This window comes from Hemitrygon akajei, chromosome 10 (assembly GCF_048418815.1).
Source record: "Hemitrygon akajei chromosome 10, sHemAka1.3, whole genome shotgun sequence".
Lineage (NCBI taxonomy): Eukaryota > Metazoa > Chordata > Chondrichthyes > Myliobatiformes > Dasyatidae > Hemitrygon > Hemitrygon akajei.
Genome location: NC_133133.1, coordinates 126,078,765 through 126,105,871, shown reverse-complemented (window position 1 = coordinate 126,105,871; position 27,107 = coordinate 126,078,765). Strand labels below are relative to the sequence as shown.

At 41.7% G+C, this 27,107-nt stretch overlaps 1 protein-coding gene across 4 annotated transcripts in view; it reads right to left on the bottom strand.

Moving 5' to 3' along the window:
* The window catches only part of ccdc77 (coiled-coil domain containing 77), a 71,879-nt gene that overhangs the window by 20,113 nt on the left and 24,659 nt on the right, over nt 1-27,107 (bottom strand). For 3 of the 4 annotated variants that reach the window (XM_073058901.1, XM_073058902.1, XM_073058900.1), the window contains exons 5-8: nt 12,661-12,721; nt 10,640-10,731; nt 7,773-7,921; nt 2,996-3,224 (exon numbers count right to left, since the gene is read on the bottom strand). In XM_073058901.1, coding sequence (XP_072915002.1) covers nt 2,996-3,224; nt 7,773-7,921; nt 10,640-10,731; nt 12,661-12,721 — 531 coding nt within the window. The remainder of the gene's footprint in view (nt 1-2,995; nt 3,225-7,772; nt 7,922-10,639; nt 10,732-12,660; nt 12,722-27,107) is intronic. The other variant, XM_073058903.1, reaches the window with a different exon arrangement.

The following is a 27,107-nucleotide window of genomic DNA, read 5'->3' as shown; positions in this document are numbered from 1 at the left end:
TATCTTTCACAATTTAAATAATAATCTGCTCTTCTATTATTCCTTCCAAAGTGGATGATCTCGCATTTACCAACTTTGTATTCCATCTGCCAGACTTTGGCCCACTCACTTAACCTAACTATATCCCTCTGCAGACTCTCCACATCCTCTGTACAATTTGCTTTTCCACTCAGTCTAGTGTCATCAGTAAATTTTGCTACACTACACTCAGTCCCCTCTTCCAAATCATCAATGTAAATGGTAAACAGCTGCGGAGGTATCCAACAGCATTAAAGGTATACTCATACCTCAGGGAATAAAGTGATTCAAGAAGGCAGCACACCACCACCTTCTCAAACTCATCTAGGGATGGGCAATTAAATACTGCAAAGCCCATATCACTTGATTCTGACTTGAATGAATATAAACATAAAAGAATTGGCGTTATGGCCAGAGTCACTGTGTGCATCTGAGAACAAGGACTTTATGAACAGAACTTTTAAGGAGTAATACCCCCTATAGCTTCAGAAGTGAATATACCGGGAACAGATGACCAACAAGCAGAATGGAAGCAAACAAGAAGAATAAACAAGAATTATTTCAGAAGACAAGATACAACATAGGATGTGAACATTGAGAACGTGAGATGACGGGTCGTTGAAAGTGAGTCCATTGGTTGTGTGAACATTTCAATGATGGGGCAAATGAAGTTGAGTGAAGTTATCCGTTTGTTCAAGAGTCTGATGGTTGGGGGTAGTAACTATTACTAAACCTAGTGATACAAGTCCCGAGGCTCTTGTACCTTTTTCCTGATGGCAGCAGCGAGAAGAGAACATGCCTTGGGTAGTGGGGGTCCCTGATGATGGATACTGCTTTCCTGTGACAGTGTTTCATGTAGACGTGCTCAGTGGTTAGGAGCACTTTACCCGTGATGGACTCCACTACTTTGGTAGAATTTTCTGTTCCAGGGCATTGGTGTTCCCATACCATGTTGTAATACAGCTGGTCAATATATTTTCCACTGCACATCTATACAAGTTTTATACTTAAATCTGCTAGTGCCACAAAGAAAGGAAGAAAATTAATTTGTAAAGAAAACATGAGGTTACAAGACAATTATAGGCAGGTTAAGTGAATAGGCAAAAAAAAATTCTGTGGGTAAATGTGAAATTGCCCATTAAAGCAAGATTTAAAACAAGTATATTATCTATATGGAGAGAGATTGCAAAGCTCTAAAGCTCTAAGATACAACCCAATCTGAAAGTCCCAGAGCATTGGGTCAGAATGCAAGAACAGCAAATACAAAAGTAAGGAGTTGAAAATCATCGGTGAAACTGTGTAGCAAGTCAATTGTATTCTTTACTTAAGAAAGGACATCAACATGTTGGAAACAGTTCAGAGGTTTGCTGGACAAATACCTGGGACGGACAGGTTGTTACATGACAAAACATTAATCAGAATAGGCTTGTGTTTGTTAAAGTCTGAGTGAGAAGGGATTTGATTGAAGCCCAACAGATCTTGACAGATGGATGTGGAGATGTTGAATTTCCTCATGAGCGAGTTTAGAACTGGGGAGGTTGCAATAAAAATTAGGCACTGTTGTGACATATTTTTCTCCTCACAGGGCATTATGAATTTTTAGAACTCTCTTTGTCAAAGGGCAGAGTCTTTGAATATTTTAGGCCAGAGGCAGATTTTTAATAATGGATTGAAAGGCTCAACAGGAATGCAGATTGTTACAATCAGATCAGGCACAAGTGTATGAGATTATGGCAAAGGCTTGAGGGACCAAGTAGCCTACTCAGGGTACTAATTTCTGTTAGTGTGAATGTGAATCTCCGTGTCCAGAGAACCAGAGTGCATGGGAGTAGAGGTAAAACACCAACAGCACGAACCCAGGATTAAATTGTGACACAAGACTGACAGCAGCTGTACATAAGGATCTCACGATCACCATGTTATGGACAAATTGGGAATAAATACTGGTCTTGTCAACTACACCTTTATACAGAACAGGAACAGGCTCTTTAGCCCATTATGTTATGCCAAACCAATTAATTATTTAGATTATCCCATTAGACATTTACTGCATTGAGCAGTTCTGAATATCACACCTTAAAAGGAATTCATCATAAACACAAGAAAATCTGCAGATGCTGGAAATCCAAAGCAACACACACACGAAGTTCTGGAGGAACTCTGCAAGTGCTGCCTGACTTGCTGAATTCCTCCTGTATTTTGTGTGTGATGCAAGAGATTCATCAGTCTTGAATGGAGAACAACATGCTTACCAGAATGAAATCCGGACATCCAAAGAATAAATTACAAGAGGAAACATTAAAAGTTGTTCCTTTGGCAATAAGGAATTGAAATTTTCAATGTATTAAGGAAAATAAAAAGATAATTAATTTGTGAATCTTGTACAGGGAGCAAAGTCTAAAACTGAGGGCCCAGACTTTTAAATCAATAACTGTTATTAAGTCCATTTAAAAAAAGATATTGAGGAATAAGGGCAAGAGGTCAGATGTAGGTCGTAAATCAGCCATGATGTAAACATCTTCCTTCCATTTCAATCCTGCTATGAACTGCAGTATTTCACCTTTATTCGATTACCATATCAGCTGCATTGCCTCCTTTCAAGGTTTCTATGTACATCCTTCTTCTCTACACCTTAGTTTCCTGCTTGACGCAGGCTCTTTTCTATTAACCCAATGACCACGCAATCAAGGCCATTAGCAAAAGAACCACAAATTATATGGACAAAAGCATTTTCAAAAACTCTAGTTATGCTCCACAATGCACTGCCAGACCTTTCAGTCAGTCTATGATAGAAGAGGACCATATCAAATAGTATAAATCAAAAGGGAGAGAGTTGGACAAGTAACTAAAATGAAAAGATTTGTCAATTATGATAGAGGACTGGATGATAGATAGTTGGTGCAAGCTTAGTGGGCAAGTGGCTTTCTTTTAATTTGTAACTTCCCTCACTCCAAATTTTTGAAGTAAGGTACGCTACCTTTATCTCTTCACTTTGTACCCGTTGTATCTCACGTTCCATTGGTGACTCCTGAAGCAACTGTGTCTCATTTTCACAGCATCGGTTTCTTTGCCTGCTGTATCTGTCCAGCTCCTGTAGCAGATGATCCTTCTCAGCCATCCAGACCTTTTCAATGTCTCGCCCCTCAAACTTTAGTTGTAGGTAATCTCTGGTACTCTCGTAAAGGAGATTTTGAGTCTTTTGCAATCTAGAGTAAAGCAAAATAGTTGCAATTAAGTGAAGAAAATGTCATTCTACCTCCTCAAATAAGCCAAGGAAATTCCAGTTTACTTGGCCACTCTTAAAATAGGCAGACCCAAATATATAAGTAAAGACACCTTACTATGAACTTGATACAAATGAGCCCATATCAAGAATATAATGCACAGGAGATGAGGAAGTATTGTCAGATTGATACTTGGAATGAATAGGAAAAATTACCTCAGGAAGTACACAAGTTTAAGTAGATTGGGTCTATAATCATTGATGCTCATTGAAACATACAAAATTTACAGAGACTGACTAGGTATTGCAGGAATATTTGTCCTGACTGGGGTTTTAACAATGTTAGTAAATCTTCATGGGTGCTCAGTCACTAAGCATTCTCAATATAAAAATTGCCTATACCTTAATCTATTCTTATACTGTACCAACCTTTTATTTTAATTTTGACATGTCCATGAAATATTTTCCCATTTACTTTCATGATCTTTGATATATTTAGCCTCATGGCTCCTGTCTTCTCAAATGTTTTACTTTTACTAATCCTTTAGTATTCGCTCTTATACAAAGCTCTGCTGTCTATGTTCTTCAAGTATGCATCCCTTTCATGTCCTCAGTCATTCCCTCACATCTTCTTTAGCTGATAGATTCTCAAAGGATCATTTGGGCTTTTTTCCTTTGTGGAAAATGAACTTGCTGCAATCTGTTTCCTCACTGTTTGACTATTTTGGCTTCTCAAATTATATTCCAGAATCATCTCATTGCCAACCTGATGAATTATAGTAGGGTTTGTCGCATGACCTTCCCCTTCCTCATTTGAGAATAAAGTGTGGCACAGCAGAGGGCACTGCTGTCTTGCAGTTCCATGGACCTAAATTCAATTCTTAGCTCAGATGATGTCTGTGTGAAGTTTTCACATTGCTGTTCTGACCACACTGCTTTCAGTCAGATGCTCTAGTTTCCTTCGAGCTTGCACAGCTATGCTGGGCAAGACAGGCGCAATAGGAGGCAATTGGAGACAGGTGAGAGAGAAAAAGGGGAGTTTGCATAAAATATAAAAAGGGAAAAGACTAGCTAGAGCAAGCATGGCTACCTTGCAGACAGATACACAAGAATTTATAATATGGAATAAGGAAATTGCAGAGAAATTAACGAGTTCCTTTGTAGAGTCATAAGAGTCAGAGAGTACTACAGAACAGACACAGCTCACCATGTCTATGCCAAATTGTTATTCTGCCTAGTCCCATTCTACAAGATTGATTAGACATGACTACCTTGTACAAATCATGCCTTCATAGAGGAAGCACAAAATATGCTGAAATTAGAGATTTCCTCCTTCTACAAAGCATTTCTTTCCTCCACCATTAATGCTGCCCTCAGTTATCTCCTCCAATTCCCAGACATACGTCTTCACCCCATCTTCCTGTGTCCTAAAAGGGATAGAGTTCCTCTTGTCCTTACCTGTCATCCCATGAGCGTCTGCATCCAGCACATAATTTTCCACAACTTCTACCATCTTCAACAGGATCCTACCATCAAACAACTCCCAGCTTCTCTCTTTATCCCCCCCTCCCCAACCACCTGGCTTCATCCATCACTTAACACGTACTCCTTCCCCTTCTCCCACTTTCTTATTCTGGCTTCTTCCTTTTCAGTCCTAATGAAAGGTCTCAGTTGGAAACATCAACTGTTTATTCCTTTCCATGGATACTACTTGACCTGCCAAGTTCCTCCATTTTATCGCTTACTCTGGATTTCCAGAATCTGCAGAATCTCATGTTTATAATATGCTGGAATCATTGGAGCCTCAAGGTTTAATGAGAAAGAGACAGTCAAGGAAATGACTGTTGGTCAAAAGATAACACTAGAGAAGTTGATACGGTTAAGAGCTGATAAAGCCAAAGGGCCTGATGAATTACCTCTGGATGTTGAAAGTGTTAGACTGACTGGACATAAATATGGCAGACGGAATATTGTGTGGAAAAATACGTAAGATAATTTACTTTTGGTACAGTATTTGTTACATGGTGGGAGATGTTCAAAGGCCAGGGCTGAGCTTGTATACAAGTTGCTGAAAACCATCATGAAGATACAGCCTAAGATTAAGAGAACAAATGGGCTAGTCACCTTTATTATGATAGAATTTAGTATGAGAGCAAATAAATGTTTTTGCAAATGTATGGGGGGCCCTGATGAAACCTCACTTGGAATATTGTGTGCTGTGCAGTTTTGGTACGTCTAGGCGAGGAGGTACCTGCCACACAGAGCATAGTGAAGATTCAGTGGACTGGTTCCAGGAGTGTCAGATTTGGTCTATGGTGAAAATGAGAGAAAATCTTGCCAAAACATTCAAAATTCTTAAAGGGGCTTGATAGCCTCTATGCAGGATGAGGTTTCCTTTTATTTAAAAAAAAGTCTAAAGGTGTGGATCACAGTATGAAAGTAAGAGGTATGCCTGTTCGGTCTGAGATGAAGAGAATCTTTAGAATTTTCTCTCCTGGAGAGCGATGAAGGGTCAGTGATCACATCCATTGATGGTAAGACTTCTGGACAGTTCAGGAATATATGAATTTCACAATAGGGCAGGAAAATAGCACAGAGGTTGAACATCAGCCATGATCATTATGAATGACAGACAAGAATACCAAGATCTTAACTTCTGACATTTCCTTTTTAAATCTGATAAGCTGCCAGGTCACCTTCAAGATACCGTAAATTCCGGTGTATAAGCCGAGAATTTGGCCCTAAATTTCGGTCCTAAAATTAGGGGGTCTGCTTATACAGAGGGTGCCAACTTTGGAAAAACAAATATACGGAAGACAGGTCGTATTTACTGGCTGTTTTTGAGTCAAATTGGTTCCACTGTCGATGCATGAATTCTTTGTTTAAACTCCCATCTCGTGGCTGGAGCACGGACATCAAACCACCGGGGATGACTGCAGTGTCCGTATTCTCAGCTTTCAATGCTACTTTTGTCTCACCTGACAAGTGCACTTTGAACATGTCCCAGACAAGTAGCAACTTTTACTTCCTGACACCTTTGGGATGTCAACACCACACCTCTTTAACCCACTTCAAGCAACCCATTTCGTCCATCCCGCAGCGTTCTTGAACATAAACAACACCCCGCGGGAATTTTCTGAGCAATCTTTGTTTTTTGTCTCAACACAAGATCACGTCTATTCATAAATTGGGTTCACGAACTTCGTGTAGCTTTGAAATTTTCGCGGACCTTACGGTGTTTTTCGTCCCATTTCAACACTTGAACTCGAATCATTTCTTTGGTAACAGTGTATCCTGACGATCGATGGTGATTCACCCACTCTAAAACTTTTTCTTCCAGTTATGGCCACTGGCATGTTTTCCTGCAGTTTGCACATTTTGCCTTTGGTATTTCCCTCAGCGTGTCCTCTGCCTTTCTCCACTCTGTCACTCTCTCTCGTTTACACTAAACTTCTTAGCAGCTGCAGAATTATTCGTTCATTCAGCAAAATCAACAACCTTCAGCTTGAAGCCAGCATCATATCGCATTTGTTTTAATCTTTTGTACATGGTGGTCGCAAACTCAATACTGAGTACACGTACTGATCCCGCCACCCCGTGTTAAGTTTTAACAAGATTACGATGGGCGCTAAATGGCTTCACGGGGGTTACATTTCAGAGGATTCTTTTCCATTGGAAACCTAATCCAAAATTTCTCTCCCTGATTTATTTATTAAGAATTCGCCTATAACGCTCTACAATGTGTAGGCCTGTTTTCTTAGCAGGTACTGGTTCACAAAATTTCCTGGGTCCGGATCCAACAAAGCTGAGTACCGGCATGTGAGATCTTGTGATCTTTTCTGGTTAAATCAAAAACCCTCTACAAAAGGGGTCCGCTTATACAAAGGTAACATGAAAAAGTCACTTTGTTAACCTTGGAAATGGGGGGTCGGCTTATACTCCGGAATATACGGTACTCATTAAATCTTACTCAAGTTCTTAACAACATCTGGCCACCTGGCTCAGTTAAATCTTGTTTTGGACTACCATTATAAAGCTACCAGGGATGTTTTACTATATTGATAATAGCAAGTAAATGTGTTCACTGGCACAGCCTGCGTAAGCCAGCCAAGGTGAGACCAGCAAGAACTCTCCATAGTACACATCCCTCCAACATCCTCTCACATCATATCCCTATCCTGATGAAAGAACTGACCAACCCAGGATCAGAAATGAAACACATCCTCAGTAATTGTGGTGGCACAACAGCATAGTGGTTAGCAGAAAACCCCATTACAGTGCAAGGGAACTGAGTTCAATTCCTGCCACTATCTGTAAGGAGTTTGTATGTTCTCTTCATGACTGCGTGGGTTTCCTCTGGGTTCTCTGGTTTTCTTCCACACTCCAAAGATGTACAGGTTAGATTAATCGGTCACATGGGTCTAGTTAGGTGGCTCGAGCTTGTTGGGCTGGAGGGGCCTGGTACTGAGCTGATCTCTAAAGAAAAGTAAAATTTAAAATGTTTTGAATGTTGTACACTGCATTAACTGACTTTTCTGCCAGAGTTCTTATTTTTTCCTTATCCCGTTCATGCTGCACTTGTGCCTCTTCCACACGAATTCGCCGATCTTCCAGCAATGCATCAATTTGCTCTTTTGCTAGCTGTGTCTGTTCTTGCAACTGGGACTGCAAGGCTTCAACCTTTACAGAGTGAGGTGGGGTGGGGGGGGGGGGGGAACAGGGGTGAGGGAAGAGATAAGCAAAAAGAAACCCACATCAATATCAACATTGCGGATTGCTACTGCAGACTGAACATACCCCACCAGAAGAGATTCACTAGGAAGTTGCCTGCAATTGAGGGTGCAGTAACGAAGAGAAATTGGATATGCTGGAATTGTTATCACTGATATGCAGTATGAACTTACAGGTTTATAAAGTTATGAGGGGGAATAAATTGGATTAGGTTTAAAAGTCTTCTTCCCAAAGGGAGGGCAGTCAAAACTAGAGGACAAAGGTTTAAGGTTAGAGGGAAAAGATTTAAAGGGGTTCTCGGGGGCAAGGTCTTCCACACAGAGTTGTGGTCATCAGGAATGATCTGTCAAGAGGTGAAAGAGCCAATAATAATGAGAACAGCTGAAAGGAATACAGACAGATAGGAATAGAGGTGCAGGGGCTTCATGCAGACAAATGGGATTAGTGTAGCATGGCATCATGGTTAGTATGGATGAGGTGGGCCACTTTCTGCGCTGCATGATTCTATGATTAACTCTGCATTGACTGTCAAACCATTTTTAATAGAAACACAACTCCCACTCACATCCATTTTGTAATTCCCATCAACTCCACCCCCGGGTCCTTCACTCAACCACACACATTGCGTGCAGTGTCCCTAGTGGATTATCAGTTCCCAATTGACCCACCACCTCAATATTTTTGTGAATTGAGTGAACAGCAGTCACAGGAAACAGAAGGATAACCCAGTCACATACAAAATCCACACTGACAGCACTGGATGTCAGGAGCGCAGCTGGCCCACTGGCAGCATTGAGCATGGTCTTTCTCCCCCATTCTCAGTTATCTCCCTCTACTTAGCCCTCCTGTAGACCCAACAGATGCCATTAACAAGTCAGGTAACACCGCCACCTCCCATGTCGTAACCACGAGATTCTGCAGATGCTGGAAATCCAGAGAAACACGCAAATGCTAGAGGAACTCAGCAGGACAGGTAGCGTCTACGGAAATGAATGTTTTGGTCAATGTTTTGGACCGAGAACCTTCATCAGGACTCACCTGAAATGTCATTTCCATAAATGCTGCCTGACCTGCAGAGTTGCTCCAGAGATGATTTTGCCTGTGTTGCACTTCCCATTTCATCATCTTTCTTTGGTCCCCATCCTATCACTGTTTTGTTCATTCAAGCTCTCTCTCTTCCCTGCAAACAAGCTTGTTTTCCAACTTCACTTCATTGACGATCACTGATTTAACAGATTAAATCTATCTTCCCCTCTACATACACTACCTGACTCATTGAATATTTCTGGCATTTTTGTATTTATTTCAGATTTCCAAAATTATCATTTTTAAAATTAAAGCTATTGATTGAAGATAATCAACTGACTGCCCTTAACCTCAATTTTTAACCTCTAAGAGTACACAAATTTTGCAGTTTTCTAAAACTAAAAACACCTCCTTTGGTTTTAGTTATGTATTTTATACAAATATCACCTAATACATAGTAGTAGTTGGGGGTTCAGCAAAATCTTAACAGTTGCAGGTTAAACTTTGTAATCTCACTGTGTTGACTGTAATCAACTGTCAAACATTTTTATTGGCGAGTTTTGGCTATGCTGCCCGAGGATTGCATGCTGCTTTCGTTCATCACACTCAGCATCGAGGATGATTGGCTCCACTCCATTTCAGCCACCACAAAACAACAATGTACCGTAGATGTCGGATTATAAGCCGCTACTTTTTCCCCACATTTTGAACAGCTTTGAACACTGCGGCCTTTACTACGGTGCGGCTAATGCATGATTTGTTTTCATGCCGCCAAAAACATTTTGCCTCGTAACAGTAGACCAATAAAATTGATGAGTAGTTCACAGAGGTCCAATGAAATTGTACGATAAATCAAGCGCACTTTCACAATTAAATTATTGTAAATCAGTCATTTGCACTCACTCTCATCAACATGGAAAACACTCGAAGAAAAGCATTGTGCTGCCTTTATGGCAGTTATTTAGTTTATAATATTTTCGCTTAGTAATTCATTTGTTAGTTAAAGTTAGAAGTGTTTTAACTATATTTGTTTTCTGTACTACATCCCGGGATGCTATGACGTCACACCCGGTTTCGCCGCGCCTTGTGGGAAAAATGCCGGTTTGCGATAAACGGGAAGGCGGGGGGCGAGCGGCGGAGCCAAAACGCTACTTTTAAACTAAAGGCGATCAATAACTTTTCCTGGTAGGCTGCAGTATATATATTTTTTTACCAGTCGTTAGGAGATATTGGAATGTTGTTCAGTAAAAAAGTATACGCAACGTATATTTAAAAGTAGCCGCGTTACAGGCACGGTTCGAAAAAAAGCATTTGCAATATGTATTTGTTTATGTTACCATATGGATTTAATTAAAAGTTAAAAAATCCTCACGTGTAATATCTTTCTGTGTAAATATCTCATATTACAACGTGGGACACCTGCGGCCGAAAATCCGGTGCGGCCTGTACAAGTACAAAATTGATTTTATTTCTAAAATTAGAGCCAGCGGCTTTTAATCAGGTGCGCTCTGTAGTGCGAAATCTACGGTAGTTATTGACCAAATAAACTTGTTGTACACAGCCACTACAACTAAGTCTGGGTCAAAATAGAAGGGAGCTGTGTGCAACGTGAGCCAAGCTGGGTCACTGTGGAAGACGTACCTGTAGTAGTAAAGTTTGATTATCTCGTTGGTAATTTTCTGGGATAGTAGGACTAATTGTAGTGGTGACTTTAGATCTTGTTCGTTTATGACCTGGTTGGAGACAAATAAATAAAACATCTTTACAAGAAATAAAGCTGTTGGCAGTATATGTTACACTATCAGTTCTACAACTATGAAAATGAATCTTGCTGTAGTACATAGTGACATATACATACTTTGGTAATAAATTGACTTTGAAATGTGTCCTTTGGCCTACCAAACCAGTAGTAAACATCAAATTAATTGGCAACAATCCTACTTTATTCTCTTCATAGTCCTGTCAACAACTCACCTCCTCCACCCCAGTTCTATCACTCATCTTTAGTCAATTAGTCTACCAATCACATCATTGGGATGTGGGAGTAAGCAGAGCACCCAGGGAAAATCCACACGGTTGAAGAGAGAACATGGTCAACACTGGAGATCAAGATTGAAGCTAAGTTGCTGGACCAGTGAGGGAGCAACTCAACTAGCTGTGCCCACATGACAATAAACAGTCTTTAATTACCTCTGCAGAAAATAAAAATATTTCCTCATTGAATTGCGGATAAGGCCGCAGTTGATTGTCACACACACGCACACACACAAAATGCTGGAAGAACTCAGCAGGTCAGGCAGCATCTATGGAAAGGAATAGAGTCGAGTCTCAGGCTGAGACCCTTCATTGAGATCTCTTGTGCTTCAATCCATTCTCCAGCGCTGATAAAATTCACGCTTCTTCAAAATCCCAATCCGATATTCACTCCTTCCCCCTCCACCTATTGTAGCCTTATCCAATCCCTCAGACTGAGGACACAGTAGTATAATGTTAGATTATCACAATACTAACTATTGATCACCCAACTTCAATTCAATTTACAAGATCACAGCTGGGAAATTTAAATTCCATTAAATAAGTCTGGAATTAAAGGTGCTGGCATCAACAACAGACACACATTTAGAATGGCATAAAAACACAAGATTCTGCAGATGCTAAAAATCTGAAGCAACACACACAAATACTGGAGGAACTCAGCAGGTGAGGCAGGGGAAAGAATAGTTCACATTTCAAGCTGAGGGAACACATCAACTGCTTATTTCCCTCTGTAGATGCTGCCTGACCTGCTTTCATCCAGAACATTGCGTGCAACATAACAGTGTTTAGTACACTGACATCCTGATACTTGAAATACCCATCCTTCCCTGGTCTGGCCTATAATCATGTTGTTGTGGGTTTTGGCCCAACTCTTCACTACCTGAAAACAATGGCTACTGTTTCAGAACCAAATGCCACCTTCACCTACTTTCAGTGAACAAAAATATACCACTGCCCTCTCTCCATATATATTCACCTCTTCCCATTCCCGTCCTAACAAAACTGACCAAAGCCCCAATAGCAGGAACTTCACAAAGTTTTTGCATAATGCAAACATATAAGAGGAGCTGTAGGTGAACCTGTATGCATTGTGCGGACAGTTTCTAGAATGTTTCTTGCATGTAACAGAATCCTAAGAATAAATGCAAGTTTGATGTATTGTCATGACATAATGTAAACATTTTCCTTTGGCATTCACTTCCAGTTGAAATCTAAGACCATAAAACATGGCAGAATCGGGCTGTTTAGCTCATTTATTCTACTCTGCCATTTGATCATGACTGATTTATTTTTCCTCTTAACCCAATTCTTCTGCCTTTTTCCCATAGCTTCAATGTCCTTACTAATCAAGAACCCATCAAACTTCACTTTAAATATACCTAATGACTTGACCTCCATAGATTCACCACCCTCTGCCTAAAGAAATTCCTCATCTTTCCTCTGAAGGAACCACTTGTATTCTGAGGCCGTTCCCTCTGGTCCTGGACTTCCACTATTAGAAACATCCTCTCAATGACCTCTCTATCTAGGCCTTTTAATATTATGTATATTTTTAACCAAGATCTTTGGTATGTTTGTCTTAATTGATTGTCTTGAATGATGTGGCATGAATAATTAACAGTTACCATCTTTTGAAGATTTAACGTCTGTGCGCCCATGTTTCTTTGTACACTGGGGGATAATAACCTGAAAAATAATTTTATACAATTACTTTTTGGAAATGGGATTAGAACCCAGAAAATGTAGTACTGCCAATGTCATATATTGAACTATAGAAAATTCATGAAACAGCAGCCCACCATAAAGGGTTAAAATTTGCAAACTGGTCTAAAACCTATTTTCCAGCACAAAATCTGTAACACTGCAGACCTTTAAGGGAAAATCCAAGTTTATTTTAAATGTTCTGAAGATTATCATCCCTACTATCATTTCAGACAAAATCCGAACTTAAACATTCTTCACGTTGCCCCCCCCCCCCCACACAACTAACTGTAACTCAATAGTTAAATGAATACCATTTACAAGCATACCAGACAAATAATCTGGCATTTTCACTTCTCATCCCAAAATGGATTGATTTCAAAATGTACTGAAGCTCTAACAGGTTGAACTTGACATGAAACAGAAAATTTCAACTATAACAGGTTAATATAACTTTTCAAAGGATGTAAAGATGTATGTGCAGAAAAAAGTACCAAAGAAGATGATGCTATCACTTGAAATGGATAATGAGCAGATGGCAGGACAAATTTGGACGGTGACAAGTTTACAGCAATGAAGTGTAAACAGAACAGAGTACAATTAATGTATTATAAAAACACATTCATGGTGTATGGAGTGATCTTATGATTCACGCTCAAAGCAAGACCTCCAATTGTGCTTTCTAAATTCAATCCTTTTTTGACAATAGTTGGTTGTTTTGTCTATCGTAGATGTGCTCTGAACTCCTGTTTATTCCTAGGATGGAAACCAAAGGAGATAGTAAATGACTCTGGCAACAGCAACCAAGTGTCCAGAAGATTTAAGCTCATCCCAGATGAGTTTCCCAGCTAAAGATATGAGGAAACAGCAACTGATCGTCAGACTTCAATGGACATGGGCAACAGGGAAAAAAATCAAAGAAATGGTCCCTGCTGATATGACAAGTGTTGGGAATCTGCAAGATTAACACAATGAAAGATCTCAATATACTTAATAAGATAACATTCATTGTGAAGGATAATGCTGGAGAGGTGGAAATAGACAGGCTAGCTGATGAGCACATTATGGAGTGAAAGGCTTGGCTTCTGGTTAAATAGGACACTAAGTTATGAACAGAACATTTCAGCCTTGGGGGGTAGTCAAAGAAATGAACAAAGCCCAATCACAAACAAGAGAAAATCTGCAGATAGTGGAAATCCAAGCAACACATATGCAAAATGCTGGAGGAACTCAGCAGGCCAGGCAGCATCTATGGAAAAGAGTACAGTCAGTATGAAGTCAGTAATTTCAGAACCCTGTTTAACGGGAGATTTTGGTAATTGCTGTATTATTGTCACATGAAGAAGGCAGAGCTTGGGAGGGTTAATGGCGCCTAACAGCAACTCCTTCGCTTACATCTTCAGAAACAGCTCTATTTCCATCTTTATTATCTCTATTTTTCCCTTTCAAGGTTCTTTTGAAGACCACTGACTATGGTTCTCTGCGGGAATGGGACCTGCTTTCAGGGTCTCACAACTGGCCGTTGCTCAGTGCGCAAGGAGCTCTGCTCGCCTTCTGAGGACCGAGTGTTCGTGGCTCTGGAGAGGAGGGGATCGGAGGTCAGTGTCCTAGCAGAAGACCGGTGTGTCGTGGAAGATGGAAGATCTAAGGCTGTGTGCCTGGCACAGAGCTCGGAAAAAGCGACACAATGGACTTTTAACATCGTAAACCTGTGAGTTGTTAGTTATGTCTCCCCTCTCGCTGTGAAACGGAGACACCTCTTTCTCTCTTATTAGGGGGAGGGGGAGGGGGGAGGGGGAGGGGGAGGGGGAGGGAGAGGGAGAGGGAGAGGGAGAGGGAGAGGGAGAGGGAGAGGGAGAGGGAGAGGGAGAGGGAGAGGGAGAGGGAGAGGGAGAGGGAGAGGGAGAGGGAGAGGGGAGAGGAGGAGAGAGAGAGAGAGAGAGAGAAAGAGAGAGAGAGAGAGAGCGAGAGCGCGCGCGCGCGCGCCCCGGTGGTATGTCGAATGCCGGGGTGAACAATGTAGTCTTTGAGGTAACTGCAAGTCTATGTCTTTGAGTGCTAGGTGGCGGGTGGCAATGCTTGTTTTTTGATGGTGGAGTGAGGGGGAATTGTTTTCTGCTGCTTATGCGCAGGTGGGAGGGGAGCTAGGGGGGACTTTGGGGTTCTAACTGTCACTCATTCTTTGGGGGCACTTTTGTTTTTGTGGATGGTTGTGAAGAAAAAGCATTTGAGGATGTATATTGTATACATTTCTCTGACATTAAATGTACCTTTGAAACATGTATTGTGGTGCAATGAAAAACTTATTTGCATGCCATTTGACAAACGAGAGTACGTGGAAGTAGTACTAAAAGAAAACAATAACAAAATACAGTGTTACAGTTAGAGAAAGCGCCATATTAGTAATTCTTAAAGCCTCAGAATTTAGATTTAAAAAGCAGAATGATCACAGCAAGGATAATAAATAGATCTGCTGGGAGGAGCTAGAAAGGAGTTGCCATTGAGTCTTCTGAAGCTCGATCTTTATAAATAAAACCATAAGATATAGTACCAGAATTAGGCTATTTGGCCCATCGAGCCTGCTCTGTCATTCCATCACAGCTGATTTAATATCCCTCTCAACCCCATTCTCCTGCCTTCTTCCCATTATCTTTGATACCCTTTCTAATCAAGAACTTATCAACCTCCGCTTTAAATATATCCAATGACTTGGCCCCCACAGCTGTCTGTGGCAAATATTTGTACCATATCACCACCCTCTGGCTAAAGAAATTCCCCCTTGCCTCTGTATAAAGGCGTGTCCTATTCTGAGGCTGTGCTCTCTGGTCCTAGATCTCCCAACCATAGGAAACGTCCTCTCCACATCAATTCTGTCTTGACCTTTCAATATTTGATAGGTTTCAATTAGACACCCCCCCCCCCCCATATTTCTAAACTTCAGTGAGTACAGAGACATCAAATGCTCATGTTAACCCTTTCAATCCTGCAATCATTCTCAAAAACCTCCTCTGGATCTTCTCCAATGCCAGCATATCATTTCTTACATAAGGGACCCAAAACTATTTACTCCAAGTGCAGTCTGACCAATGCCTTAAAAGCCTCAGCATTACATCCTTCTTTTCACATTCTAGTCCTCTTGAAATGAATGCTAACATTATATTTGCCTTCCTTACCATCGACTTAACCTGTAATTTAACCTTTCGGGAATCCTGCACGAGGACTCCCAAATCCCTTTGCACCTGATTTCTGAAATTTTTCACCTGTTGAGAAAATAGTCTACACCTTTATTCTTTCTATCAAAGTGCATGACCATATACTTCCTTACACTATATTCCATCTGCCACTTCTTTGCTCATTCTCCTAAACTGCCCAAGTCCTCTGCAGACTCTCTGCTTCCTCAACACTACCTGCCCCACTACCTATCTTCATCCATCATCTAAAATCGATATATAACATGAAAAGAAGCAGTCCTAATACCAACCCCTGCGTAACAACTAGCCACTGGCAGCCAACCAGAAAAGGTCCCCTTTATTCCCAATCTTCACCTCCTGCTAGTCAGCCAATCTTTTACCCTTTCTAGCATCTTTGCTGTAATACTATGGGATCTTATCTTGTTTAGCAGCCTCATGTGTGTCACCTTGTCAAGGGCCTTTTTGAACATCCAAGCAGGACAAATAAGGATAAGGACTGGGTCAGGATCAGTTGAGCCTGGGTCAGGAACAGTGCTTGGGTTAGCAATGAACATTAGTGTTAGAAATTGAGGTACCAGTCAAGATTTAGTGTGAGGGATTTGGATTACAGCTCTGATCAGAGACAGGGTTAGTATAATGGTTAGGGATTAGCCTGATGGTTACAAGTTGAGACGGGTGAGGGATAGGGTTTAGTGTCAGGGGTTTGCTTATTATGACTTGAGATTTGGGTCAGAAAGAGTGGGTGCTAGGTCCATCATTTTGCTGATAACCTGTGGTATCAGATTGTTTGATCACATCTTATTCTTTGCAACTTCACCGTTTTACAAATGTGTTCCTGTTACATTAATGACCATTCAAGAAAATGCTTAGTTTTTTTTTTGCAAACATCCTCGAAACATCCCAAGATTGGGAATGATGCCTTAGAATTGCCCAACTTTGCCTCACACTCTCTCTCTCTCTCCTTACATCTCCTTCCTTGAGGTGGCTCTCCTCTTTGGTTGTTGGCCATGAGCTTGTGATTTTGTTTTGGGGATAGCTGTCCCCCTCCTCCTTGGGTCTCGATGAGGTTACATAGCCAGTTACAAAGCCATTGTGACATGGCTTGGTGTTGACAAGGTATCGATTGTTACCATTTTGTTTATACTCTCTTTGTGGTTACCTGGATCTACCAGACACATTCTGGTCCTTGTTACCCCATTAGACTCTACTGGGAGGCCAGCCAGCAAATCTGTGTGAGCATTTTGTTAATTCCTCAGTCTGCCCTGAATCTATCCCATGATTGCATCAGCATTGTTTATACATTTACTGTAATGTGAGGAATTTATTCAACCAATATATGACATTCCATTTAAGCAGTTGGCCTACATCCTTCAAAAGCTCAGATCTCATGAATATGAGAAACATGAAAGTCAGGACCAGCATGAGATTCAGGCAGAGGCTGTGGTATCTCAAGGATGTGGCACTCCAGGAGTCAGGAAGATGGAGTTTCTCAGCAACCAGATGTAAAGTCACACTGCTTACACTGCAGTTGGTTGATAAGAAGGATGGTCGTCCACCATTGGCCAAGTCATGGCCGCTTAAGAACATAAATAGGAGCAGAAGGCCATTTGGCCCATCGAGCCTACTCCGCCATTCAATAAGATCATGGCTGATCTGACCATTGATTCATCTCCACCTACCTGCATTTTCTCCATAACCCTTAATTCCCCTACTATGCAAAGATCTATCCAACCTTGTCTTAAATATATTTACTGAGACAGCCTCTGCTACTTCATTGGGCAGAAAATTCACCACTCTTTGGGAAAAACAGTTCCTCTTCATCTCCATCCTAAATTTACAACCCAAATCTTGAGGCTGTGACCCCCAGTTCTAGTCTCACTTACCAGTGGGAACAACTTTCCTGACTCTATCTTATCTATCCCTTTCATAATTTTATGTTTCTATAAGATCTCCTCGCATCCTTCTGAATTCCAATGAGTACAGTCCTAGGTGACACAATTTCTCCTCATAGTCAAACCCCTTCATCTCTGGAATCAATCTGGTGAATCTCCACTGCCCCACCTCCAAAGCCAATACATCTCTCCTTAAGTAAGGAGGTCAGAACTGCATGCAGTATTCCAGATGCACCCTCACCAGTATTCTATGCAGTTGCAGCATAACCCCCCCTGCTCATAAATTCAATCCCTCCAGCACTGAAGGCCAACATCCCATTTGCCTTATTGACAGCCTGCTGCACCTGCAAACCTACCTTTTGCAAATCATGTACAAGCACCCAAGTCCTTCTGCAGAGGAGCATGCTGCAATTTTTTACCATTTAAATAATAATCTGATCTTCCATTTGTCCTTCCAAAGTGAATGACTGCATTTACCAACATTGTACTCCATCTGCCAGACCCTTGCCCACTCACTTAGCCTATCTATATCTCTCCGCAGACTATCCATATCCCCTGCACTTTTCCACTCAATTTAGTGTCATCAGCAAATTTAAGATACACTACACTCAGTCCCTTCTTCCAAATCACTAATGTGTATCGTGAACAGTTGTGAGCCCAGCACCGACCCCTGTGGCACACCGCTCACCACTGATTGCCAACCAGAGTAACACCCATATATCCCAACTCTCTGCTCTCTATTGGTTAACCAATTCTCTATCCACGTTAATGCATGACCCCCAACTCAATGCATCCTTATCTTATGGCTAAGTCTTTTATGTGGCACCCTAGCGAACGCCTTCTGGAAATCCAAGTAAGTAACGTCCATCTGTTCTCCTCTATCCACTGTGCTCATTATATCCTCAAAGAACACCAGTACGTTTGTCAAACATAACCTGCCTTTGCTGAATCCATGCTGCATCTGCCTGATGGATCCATTTCTTTCCAGATGCCTCGCTATTATTTCTTTAATAACTTCAAGCATTTTCCCAACTACAGATGTTAAACTAACTGGCCTACAGTTACCTGCCTTTTGACTACATTCTCTTTTCAACATGACATTCGCCTTCTTCTAATCCGTCGGGACCTACCCAGAGTCCAGAGAATTTTAGTAAATTATCACCCAAAGCCTCTGCTATAACCTCTGCCATTTCTTTCAGTACCCTGGGATGCATTCCATCAGGACCCAGGAGACTCGTCTATCTTTAGGCCCACTAGTTTGCTCAACACTACCTCTTTAGTGACAGCTATTGTATCGAGCTCTTCACCTCCCATCACATCCATATCATCTCTCTTCGGCATGTTAGACGTGCCTCCACCGTGAAAACCGACACAAAATAGTCATTCAAAACCTCGGCCATTTCCTCATTACCCAATATCAATTCCCCCTTCTTGTCCTCCAAAGGACCTACGTTCACTTTGTCCTCCCTTTTCTGATTTATATAATTATAAAAACCTTTACTACCCATTTTTATATTTTTGGCTAGTTTATTTTCATAATCTAGCTTCCCTTTCTTCATTGCTCACTTAGTGGTTCTTTGTTTCTTTTTAAAGTGTTCCCAATCTTCTAGTTTCCCACTATTCTTGGTGACTTTGCACACTAAAGCTTTCAGTTTGATACCTTCCTTTATTTCCTCAGTTAACCATGGCTCACTCTCCCCACCCTTACTGTCCTTGCTTATAATTGGAATATACTTTTGTTAAGCACCATGAAAAATGTCTTTGAAAGTCTTTCCCTCTTCCTTAACCATCCCACCATATAGCCTGTGTTCCCTGTATACCATATCCAATTCCTCCCTCATCCCATTGTAGTCTCTCGTTTAGGCATAATACATTGGTTTTAGATTGAACGATTGCATCCTCCATTTGTATGAAACTCCATCATAGTGTGACCACTCTTTCCAAGAGGATTCCGAATGATAAAATTGCTAATTTTACTTGTCTCATTGCACATGACCAGATCTAAGATAGCACGTTCCCTTGCAGGTTCAGTAACATGCCGTTCAAGAAAGCCATCAGTTTTGCACTCTACAAAGTCCTCCTCAAGACTGCCTTGATCACCTTGATCCACCCAATATATGTGCAAGTTAAAGTCCCCCATGATAACTGCTGTTCCATTATTTACATGCCTCAGATATTTCTCTATTACCTGTGCCACTGCAATGTTATTATTCAGTGGCCTACAGACCACTCCCACCAGTGATTCCCCCCTCCCCCTTTTTACTATTTCTAATCTCTACCCAGAAGGATTCAACATTCTGCTCTTTAGATTTTATATCATTTTTCACTATCACCCTGATCTCATCCTTAATTAAGAGCACTACCCCACCCCCCTTCCCTTCCTACCTATCCTTCCATATTACCTGATATTCTTGGGATATTTAATTCCTAATCCTCTCCACTCTCCAACCATGTCTCTGTAATGGCTACTAAATCATACCACAGATTTATGCCACAAGTTCTCTACCCTTGTTACGAATACTACAGGCATTCAGATAAAGTGCCCTTACACTCATTGTGCCTTGAAAATCTAGTAATATTTGTAACTTTTCTGCATCTTACTTTTTTCCTTTTTAACTTTTGCTTTTACTTTATCTTTATCCACACTTTTCTCTTTTACTTTATCCATACTTCTCCAATCTGTTGAAGCTACCCCGCCTGCTACAGTCGGCCCTCCTTATCCACAGGTTCCAATTGCGCAGATCGGGAAAACCCATAAGTTCTCTCTCCAGCACTTGTTGTTTAAACATGTACTGACCTTTTTTTCTTGTCGTTATTCCCGAAACAACATAGTATAACAACTATTTACATAGTATTTACATTGTATTAAGTACTATAAGTAATCTAGAGATGATTTAAAGTACAGGCAGTCTTTAAGTCGGATTTGTACGCAAGTCAAAACAGGTACATCCAGTATTATTTACCGTCAGTCAGTCAAACGTTTGTCTTAGTATATATTTTACCTTTCTATGCATATAAAACACTTAAGAAACGTATGTATTTCAGTAATTATTACTAAGCAACGCTTTCATCACGGCAGGGCCTATCTCATGCTCCATTATTCTCACTTTATCCTTTAAAATTGTTCTGATCCTTGACCAACTGTAGCCTAACGCTTTTCCAATGACCAATGGCGTTTCACCTCTTTCCAATTGCTTTATTATTTCCACTTTATTTTCAATCGTGATCATTTTCCGTCAAAGGAACAGAAACACTACAGATTCAGCAGCAGCCATGGGCTGCGGATCTGAGCTCCCCCGGGTCCTAAAGTCCACCCGCATTGAGACAGGTTAAATAAGGTCTGGAGTTTCCCTGGGTCCTAAAGTCCATCCGCACTGAGACAGGTTAAATAAGGTTCGCAACTCCCCCAGGTTCTAAAGTCCACCCGCATTGAGGCAGGTTAAATAAGGTCTGGAGTTTCCCTGGGTCCTAAAGTCCACCCGCACTGAGACAGGTTAAATAAGGGACTTGAACATCTGCGCTTTTTGGTATCTGCGGGGAGTCCCAGAACCAATCCCCTGCAGATAGGAAGGCTGACTGAATTTAGTTTAAAGCCCTATCCACAACCCTAGTTATGCGATTCGCCAGGATCCAGGTCCCACCGTGGTTCAGGTGGAGCCTATCCCAATGGAACATCTCCCTCCTTCCACAATACTTGTGGCAGTTTCCCATGAATTCAAACTCACTTCTTCACCAATTCTTGTGCCACACACTTAACTCTCTAATCTTCTTAACCCTATGCCAATTTGCATGTGGCTCAAGTAGTAATCCAGAGATTACCATCTTTTTGGTTCTGCTTTTTAATTTACTCCCTAGCTATTCAAATTCCCTTAGCAGAACCCCTTTCCTCATTCTACCCATGTCATTGATACCCACATGGATCACGGCAATGAGATCTCTCCCCTCCCACTGCAAATTCTTCTGCAGGTCAGATGTCACGAACCTGGCAGCAAACACAGCCTTCGGGATGCTCTATCCTCACGACAGAGAAACTTATCTATTCCCCTGACTATACTATCCCCAATTACCACTACAGTGCTTTTCTCTCACCCTTCTTAAATGGCTCCCTGAACCACAGTGCCACAGTTAAGTTGCTCATCCTTCCTACAGCCCCCACTCTCATCCACACAGGGAGCAAGAATCTCAAACCTGATGGACAAGCTCAAGGGCTGAATCTCCTCCAGCACTGTCTCTTGGATCTCACTACCTGCCTCACGTGCAGTCACAACCTCTTGTCCCTAACCACAGACCGAATTTGAGGCAGCTAATCTAATTGGTATGTGTCCAGGTAGCTCGCCCCCTCCTGATGTGTTCCATCACTTCCACTGAGTGCTACGTTACCTAATGAAAATCCAGACAGCCCCAGAAGAGCAGCGGTTTGACACAGATCTCAAATCTCACTCAGATGCAGAGGGCAAGGATGTTTCTGCCACCACTCCCTGCCAGGCCAAGAAAACATGTCAAAGAGTAGCTACCACCTTTTGCAGGAGACTGTATTCAAATAACTCCCTCCTCCGACACCCTCTGCAATCGGTAATCAAGATTTCCCATCAATCGAGGAAGGGGGCAGCAAGAGAGATCCCTGGCCACCATGGCTTTCTTTCAAAGTACTTCAGTGCATTTTAAATCCTGAAAGACAGGCATCCAAAACCCACTGCAACGTCAGCTAACGAAGGTCCTAAAGCTTTTGCTCATTAATGAATCACTCTACTAAATAATCCCTTGCATGCTTTCCATCCATGCTGGGTTAGCGTCGAGCTAGCAACTGTGCCCTGTAACAATAAGAAAGCCTGCTTAAAAAAAACGCCGTCACGACAACGTCCCGATGACTCCACTCAGAGTTAAGGACTTTCTTCTTCTTCTTCAAATAAATAATCCATATAGTTAAAGTATTTGCCCTTTTGGCAAAGGGATGAACTGATAAATGTTTGTTAGTGTTGTTTTGTCATCGTCATACTTACTGAGGTACAAAAGCTTCTGTTTTGTTTGCCATCCATATAGATTATTCCATGCACAATAACACTGAGGCAGTGAAAGTTAAACAAAATGCAGAGTGTGTGCCAGGCACTGCAGGTCGATAAACAACGTGCAAGAGCCTTGACGAGGTAAACTAGGAGATCAAAATCAATAGTCTGATAACAGCAAATTAAAAGCAGTCCTAGAGCCTGGTGATATGTGCCCTTAAGCTTTTATATGGGATGGGAGAATAGAAAATGATTGGGCTGCTTATGTTGGCTGCTTTCTTGAGGCACTGGGAAGTGTACACAAAGACAGTGAAAGGGAGGTTAGTTTGTGTGAAGGACTGGGCTGTGTTCATAACTCTACAGTGCCGAGGTCTAGAGCAGAGCTATATTCCATACCAAGCATGATACATCCATATAGAATGTTTTCTATGGTGCATCTGTGACAATTGGTGAGTCACTAAGGATGCACTGAATTTTCTTAGCCTTGGGAAAAAGTAGAGATACTAGGGCACTTTTTTGGCTGCAACATCAATGTGGACCAGCAGAAAGTGTTGGTCATCTTTACACCTAGGAACTTGAAGCTCTCAACTAGCTTAATTTTCTTTAATAAAACCATGGGGGGATGTGGATAGGGTCCATTGTGCAAAACTTCATAATGAAAAAAACATCTAAATCCAACAGGCAAGTTAGAGGGTATCGGAGGAGAAAGGTTTTCATCTGGAGGGTGGCAGCATTCTGGAACTTGTTGCCCAAGTAGGTGAGGGAGATGAGTACTGTCATGTTTATGCAGTACCTACAGCACCTGAATGGCCAAGTCACAGCAAGTCATAGACCAAGTGCTATTAAATGGGATTACTGTCATGGGCTACTTGATGCTTCACATGGGCAAGGCTCATAAAATGTTTGTTTCTGTAGTGTTTGATTCTGCGATATGGCAAGCAATTTACTTTGAGGACAATTCATCATCCTCCCGTGTTCAAAGTTTAAAATGGGGTCTGATCAATGAAGCAGCAAATGCAGAAAAAAACCAAAAACTGCTGACAATACTTTGTCATTTTCTGGTTGCCCAATTATAGGAAGGTTATGGAGGCTTTGGGGAGGGTACAGAAGAGATTCACCTGCATACTGTCTGCATTGTAGAGTAATAAAGGAAAGGTGGGTCACACTTATTATCTGGCTGTCAAAGGTGAAGGGGAGACCTGATAAAGGTTTATAAAATTATATGAGGCATAGATAATGTGTAGAGAGTCTCTTTAAAGGATACAAATGTCAAATATTAGAAGTCTCCCCACAGACCTGTGTTAGTCCCCGAACCAATCCAAATGCACCAGTGTTGTCCTATATTCCCACTCTCTCACCAAATGCTGTTTCAGACAACAAACCAGTCCTACTGTCCTGCACTCTCCCTGCAGTGGGATTAGTTTGTGGATCGACACAGCATGAAGAGAGCGGATAGTACTTGGGGGATTGACACAGGGCTGTGGGGAAAATACAGGTGTTGAATTATTTTAGGGCTGACAATGCTGTGGGTGACATTGAAACACTTGGAGCAGCTGGATGGATTTGAAAATAGAGTGGCCACTGACACTGTTTAGGAACCAAGAAAGGGCTGTGTTGACAGAGCTGGGCAGCATGATTAGCTTGGTAACAGACAAAGCTCTAGAGAGAGAATGGGGCAGTCGGATTACTTTGTGGAGAGTCAGGTCTATAAGGAGAGGGTGAGGCAAGGGGGATTAATTTTGGGTCCAACACAGGATGGTGGAGAGAGAATGGGGGAATGGTATTAGTCTGAATACAATCAGAGTGTGGTGGGATTAGTTTGGGGACTGGCAGAGTGTTTTAGAAATAGAGTGGGGCACTGTCATAATTTAGACACCAACACAGCGCTGTAGGGAGAGAGCTGGGCAGTGGCCTGTCATTGGGTTCTGAAATAGTGCTGCCTGGAAAGGGAAGGTCTGTGGTATTGGTTTGGGGACTGAAACAGAACTGTAGGTAGAGAGTGGGACAGTGGGATTAGTTCGACGACTGTAGGAAGCGATTTTTGGGCAGTGGGTTTAGTTTGCCATTGACAAGGGGTGGTGGGAATTATGCACTTGGGCTTAGCTAGAACACTTTGGATAACTTGAGGCTTTACTAACGCAAGCCTGAAAAGGGGACAGTGGTTTATTCTGGAACAGAAACTGAAGAAATAAACAATAAATCTCTGGTGAGTGCATTAACAGCCATAGATTAGAGATTCAATAGTTTTAATGGGAAATCAGAAACATGATTTACCGATTTTCTCAGTCTGAAAAGGTGTTGAAAGTCAATTCCAAAAATAATTCTAAAATAGGAATTGGATAGCTCCCCAAGGATGAGGCTGAGACACAAAGGAACTTTGATTCCAAAGCATCGACAGGCATAAAGTTATGATGCAAGATATTTTAAGGATTCTAATTAAATTATAATTCGTTCTCAGGTGTGGTCAGATTCAGATTCATTTAATGCATACAAAGTAAAATGCATTGTTTGCACTAAAAACCAACACAACCTAAGGATGTGAAGGGGACATCCATACATCCGGTGCCAAAATAGCATGCCCCAACAGCAAAACTAGCCCCTTTGCTGCCTCTCACCCACTCACACAAACAGGCCTCCATCCCAAGACAGTGTGCCTCCAGGCCTACAGCAGATTCGCAGACCAAGGGACTATTGGACTTCCGCTGCTGGAGTCACCAACTTCAATCCTTGGACTTTTAACTTCAACTTTCAGCATCAACCCCAAGACTCGCCAACGATGGGACCCAAAACTCTGGACTCATCAACCTTAAGGGTCATCGACCTTTGTGCCTCCTCTCTGCATGGACCTCCAACACAGAGACATGCCAACCTGTGGATGGCAGGGTCACCAGTCCTTGTCTCCTGCTGGTCTTCATCCAGAGCGCTTGTCCGCACTCTGGCCCATCCACCAGCTCGCCCCACATCCCTGTCCCGAAGCCTGAACCTGGCCCCAAAACCATCCCTACGACCCTGAGCCACGACCTTAATGGAGACCGCAGCTCGGCGCCACCTTGACAAGATGAATGCATCTCATTCTTTGAAACCCCACTTCAATTCAGGCCCTGCTGTCCTGCCCCACCAAGGGGTATAGCTTCATCTCCACCCCCAGGCACTGTGGTCCTCACTACCCCGTGGCCACAGGGAGCTGAAGACCTGTACAGTTACAGACAGACTTTCTTACACTGGTGTTCCAGACTTCTATATTACTTATTGTACCTGCATGCTATCAGTATGTTGTATGAATACATTCAAGAACATACAGGTACATACAAGATCACAGGATTACATATGGGTGGGGACGTCACGTGATGACGTAGGATCGAGACGCTGGAACCCAGCTCTCCCGTAAAAAGTTAATAAATTAATGTCTAAATGAAGAAAAGTTAGTCAGTACCTTCTAAAAGTTACTTATAAACTACTCCGGATTGTGTCAAGCTATGCCTCAAAGAAGGAAGATGAAGAAAACTCGGTCTCAGGTACATTATACCACTGGCGATATGGAACAGGAGACGGCGGCAACATTGGCCATCCCTAAAGGGAAAGGCCATCGTGAATTGCGCAAACGCGAAGGACGGAGCATGCGCAAACGGGAGCAACAAAAACTACAAAGCCCAGCTACCACTGCAACTGAAAGTGATAGCGAATCGGAGGGAGAGTCAAATGTCTCAGAAGGATCAGATGAAGAAGTTAAAAGTCCTTCTAGAAATATAGAAAAGACTTTGAGGCAAATAATGCGTAAATTAGACACATTAAAAGTAATTAAAAATAATCAAAAAATACTCGAAAAAAAAAAGAGACCAAAATGGAGATTATGCTTGATAAAATGACAAAGAGACAGGAAAAAATGGAAAAAAGAATTACGGACTTGGAAACTACAACGGAAGACATGGTTGAAAGAATGGACAAAATAGAAAATGAAAATACTGCTTGGGCATCAGAAAGAAAACAATTTATGGAAAAAATTGATAAGCTTGAAAATTTCAGTAGACGAAATAATATTAAAATTGTTGGACTTAAAGAAGATATAGAAGGAGAAGATCCAATAAATTTTTTTCAAAAATGGATCCCTGAAAAATTGGAAATGGAAGGAGAAAATCCAATTGAGATCGAAAGGGCTCATAGATCCTTAAGGCCAAGACCTCGAGCTGATCAAAACCCACGATCAATTTTGATAAAATGCTTATGATACCAAGACAAAGAAAAGATCCTGAAGGCCGCTGCCCAAAGTGCCAAAAATAGAAACGGG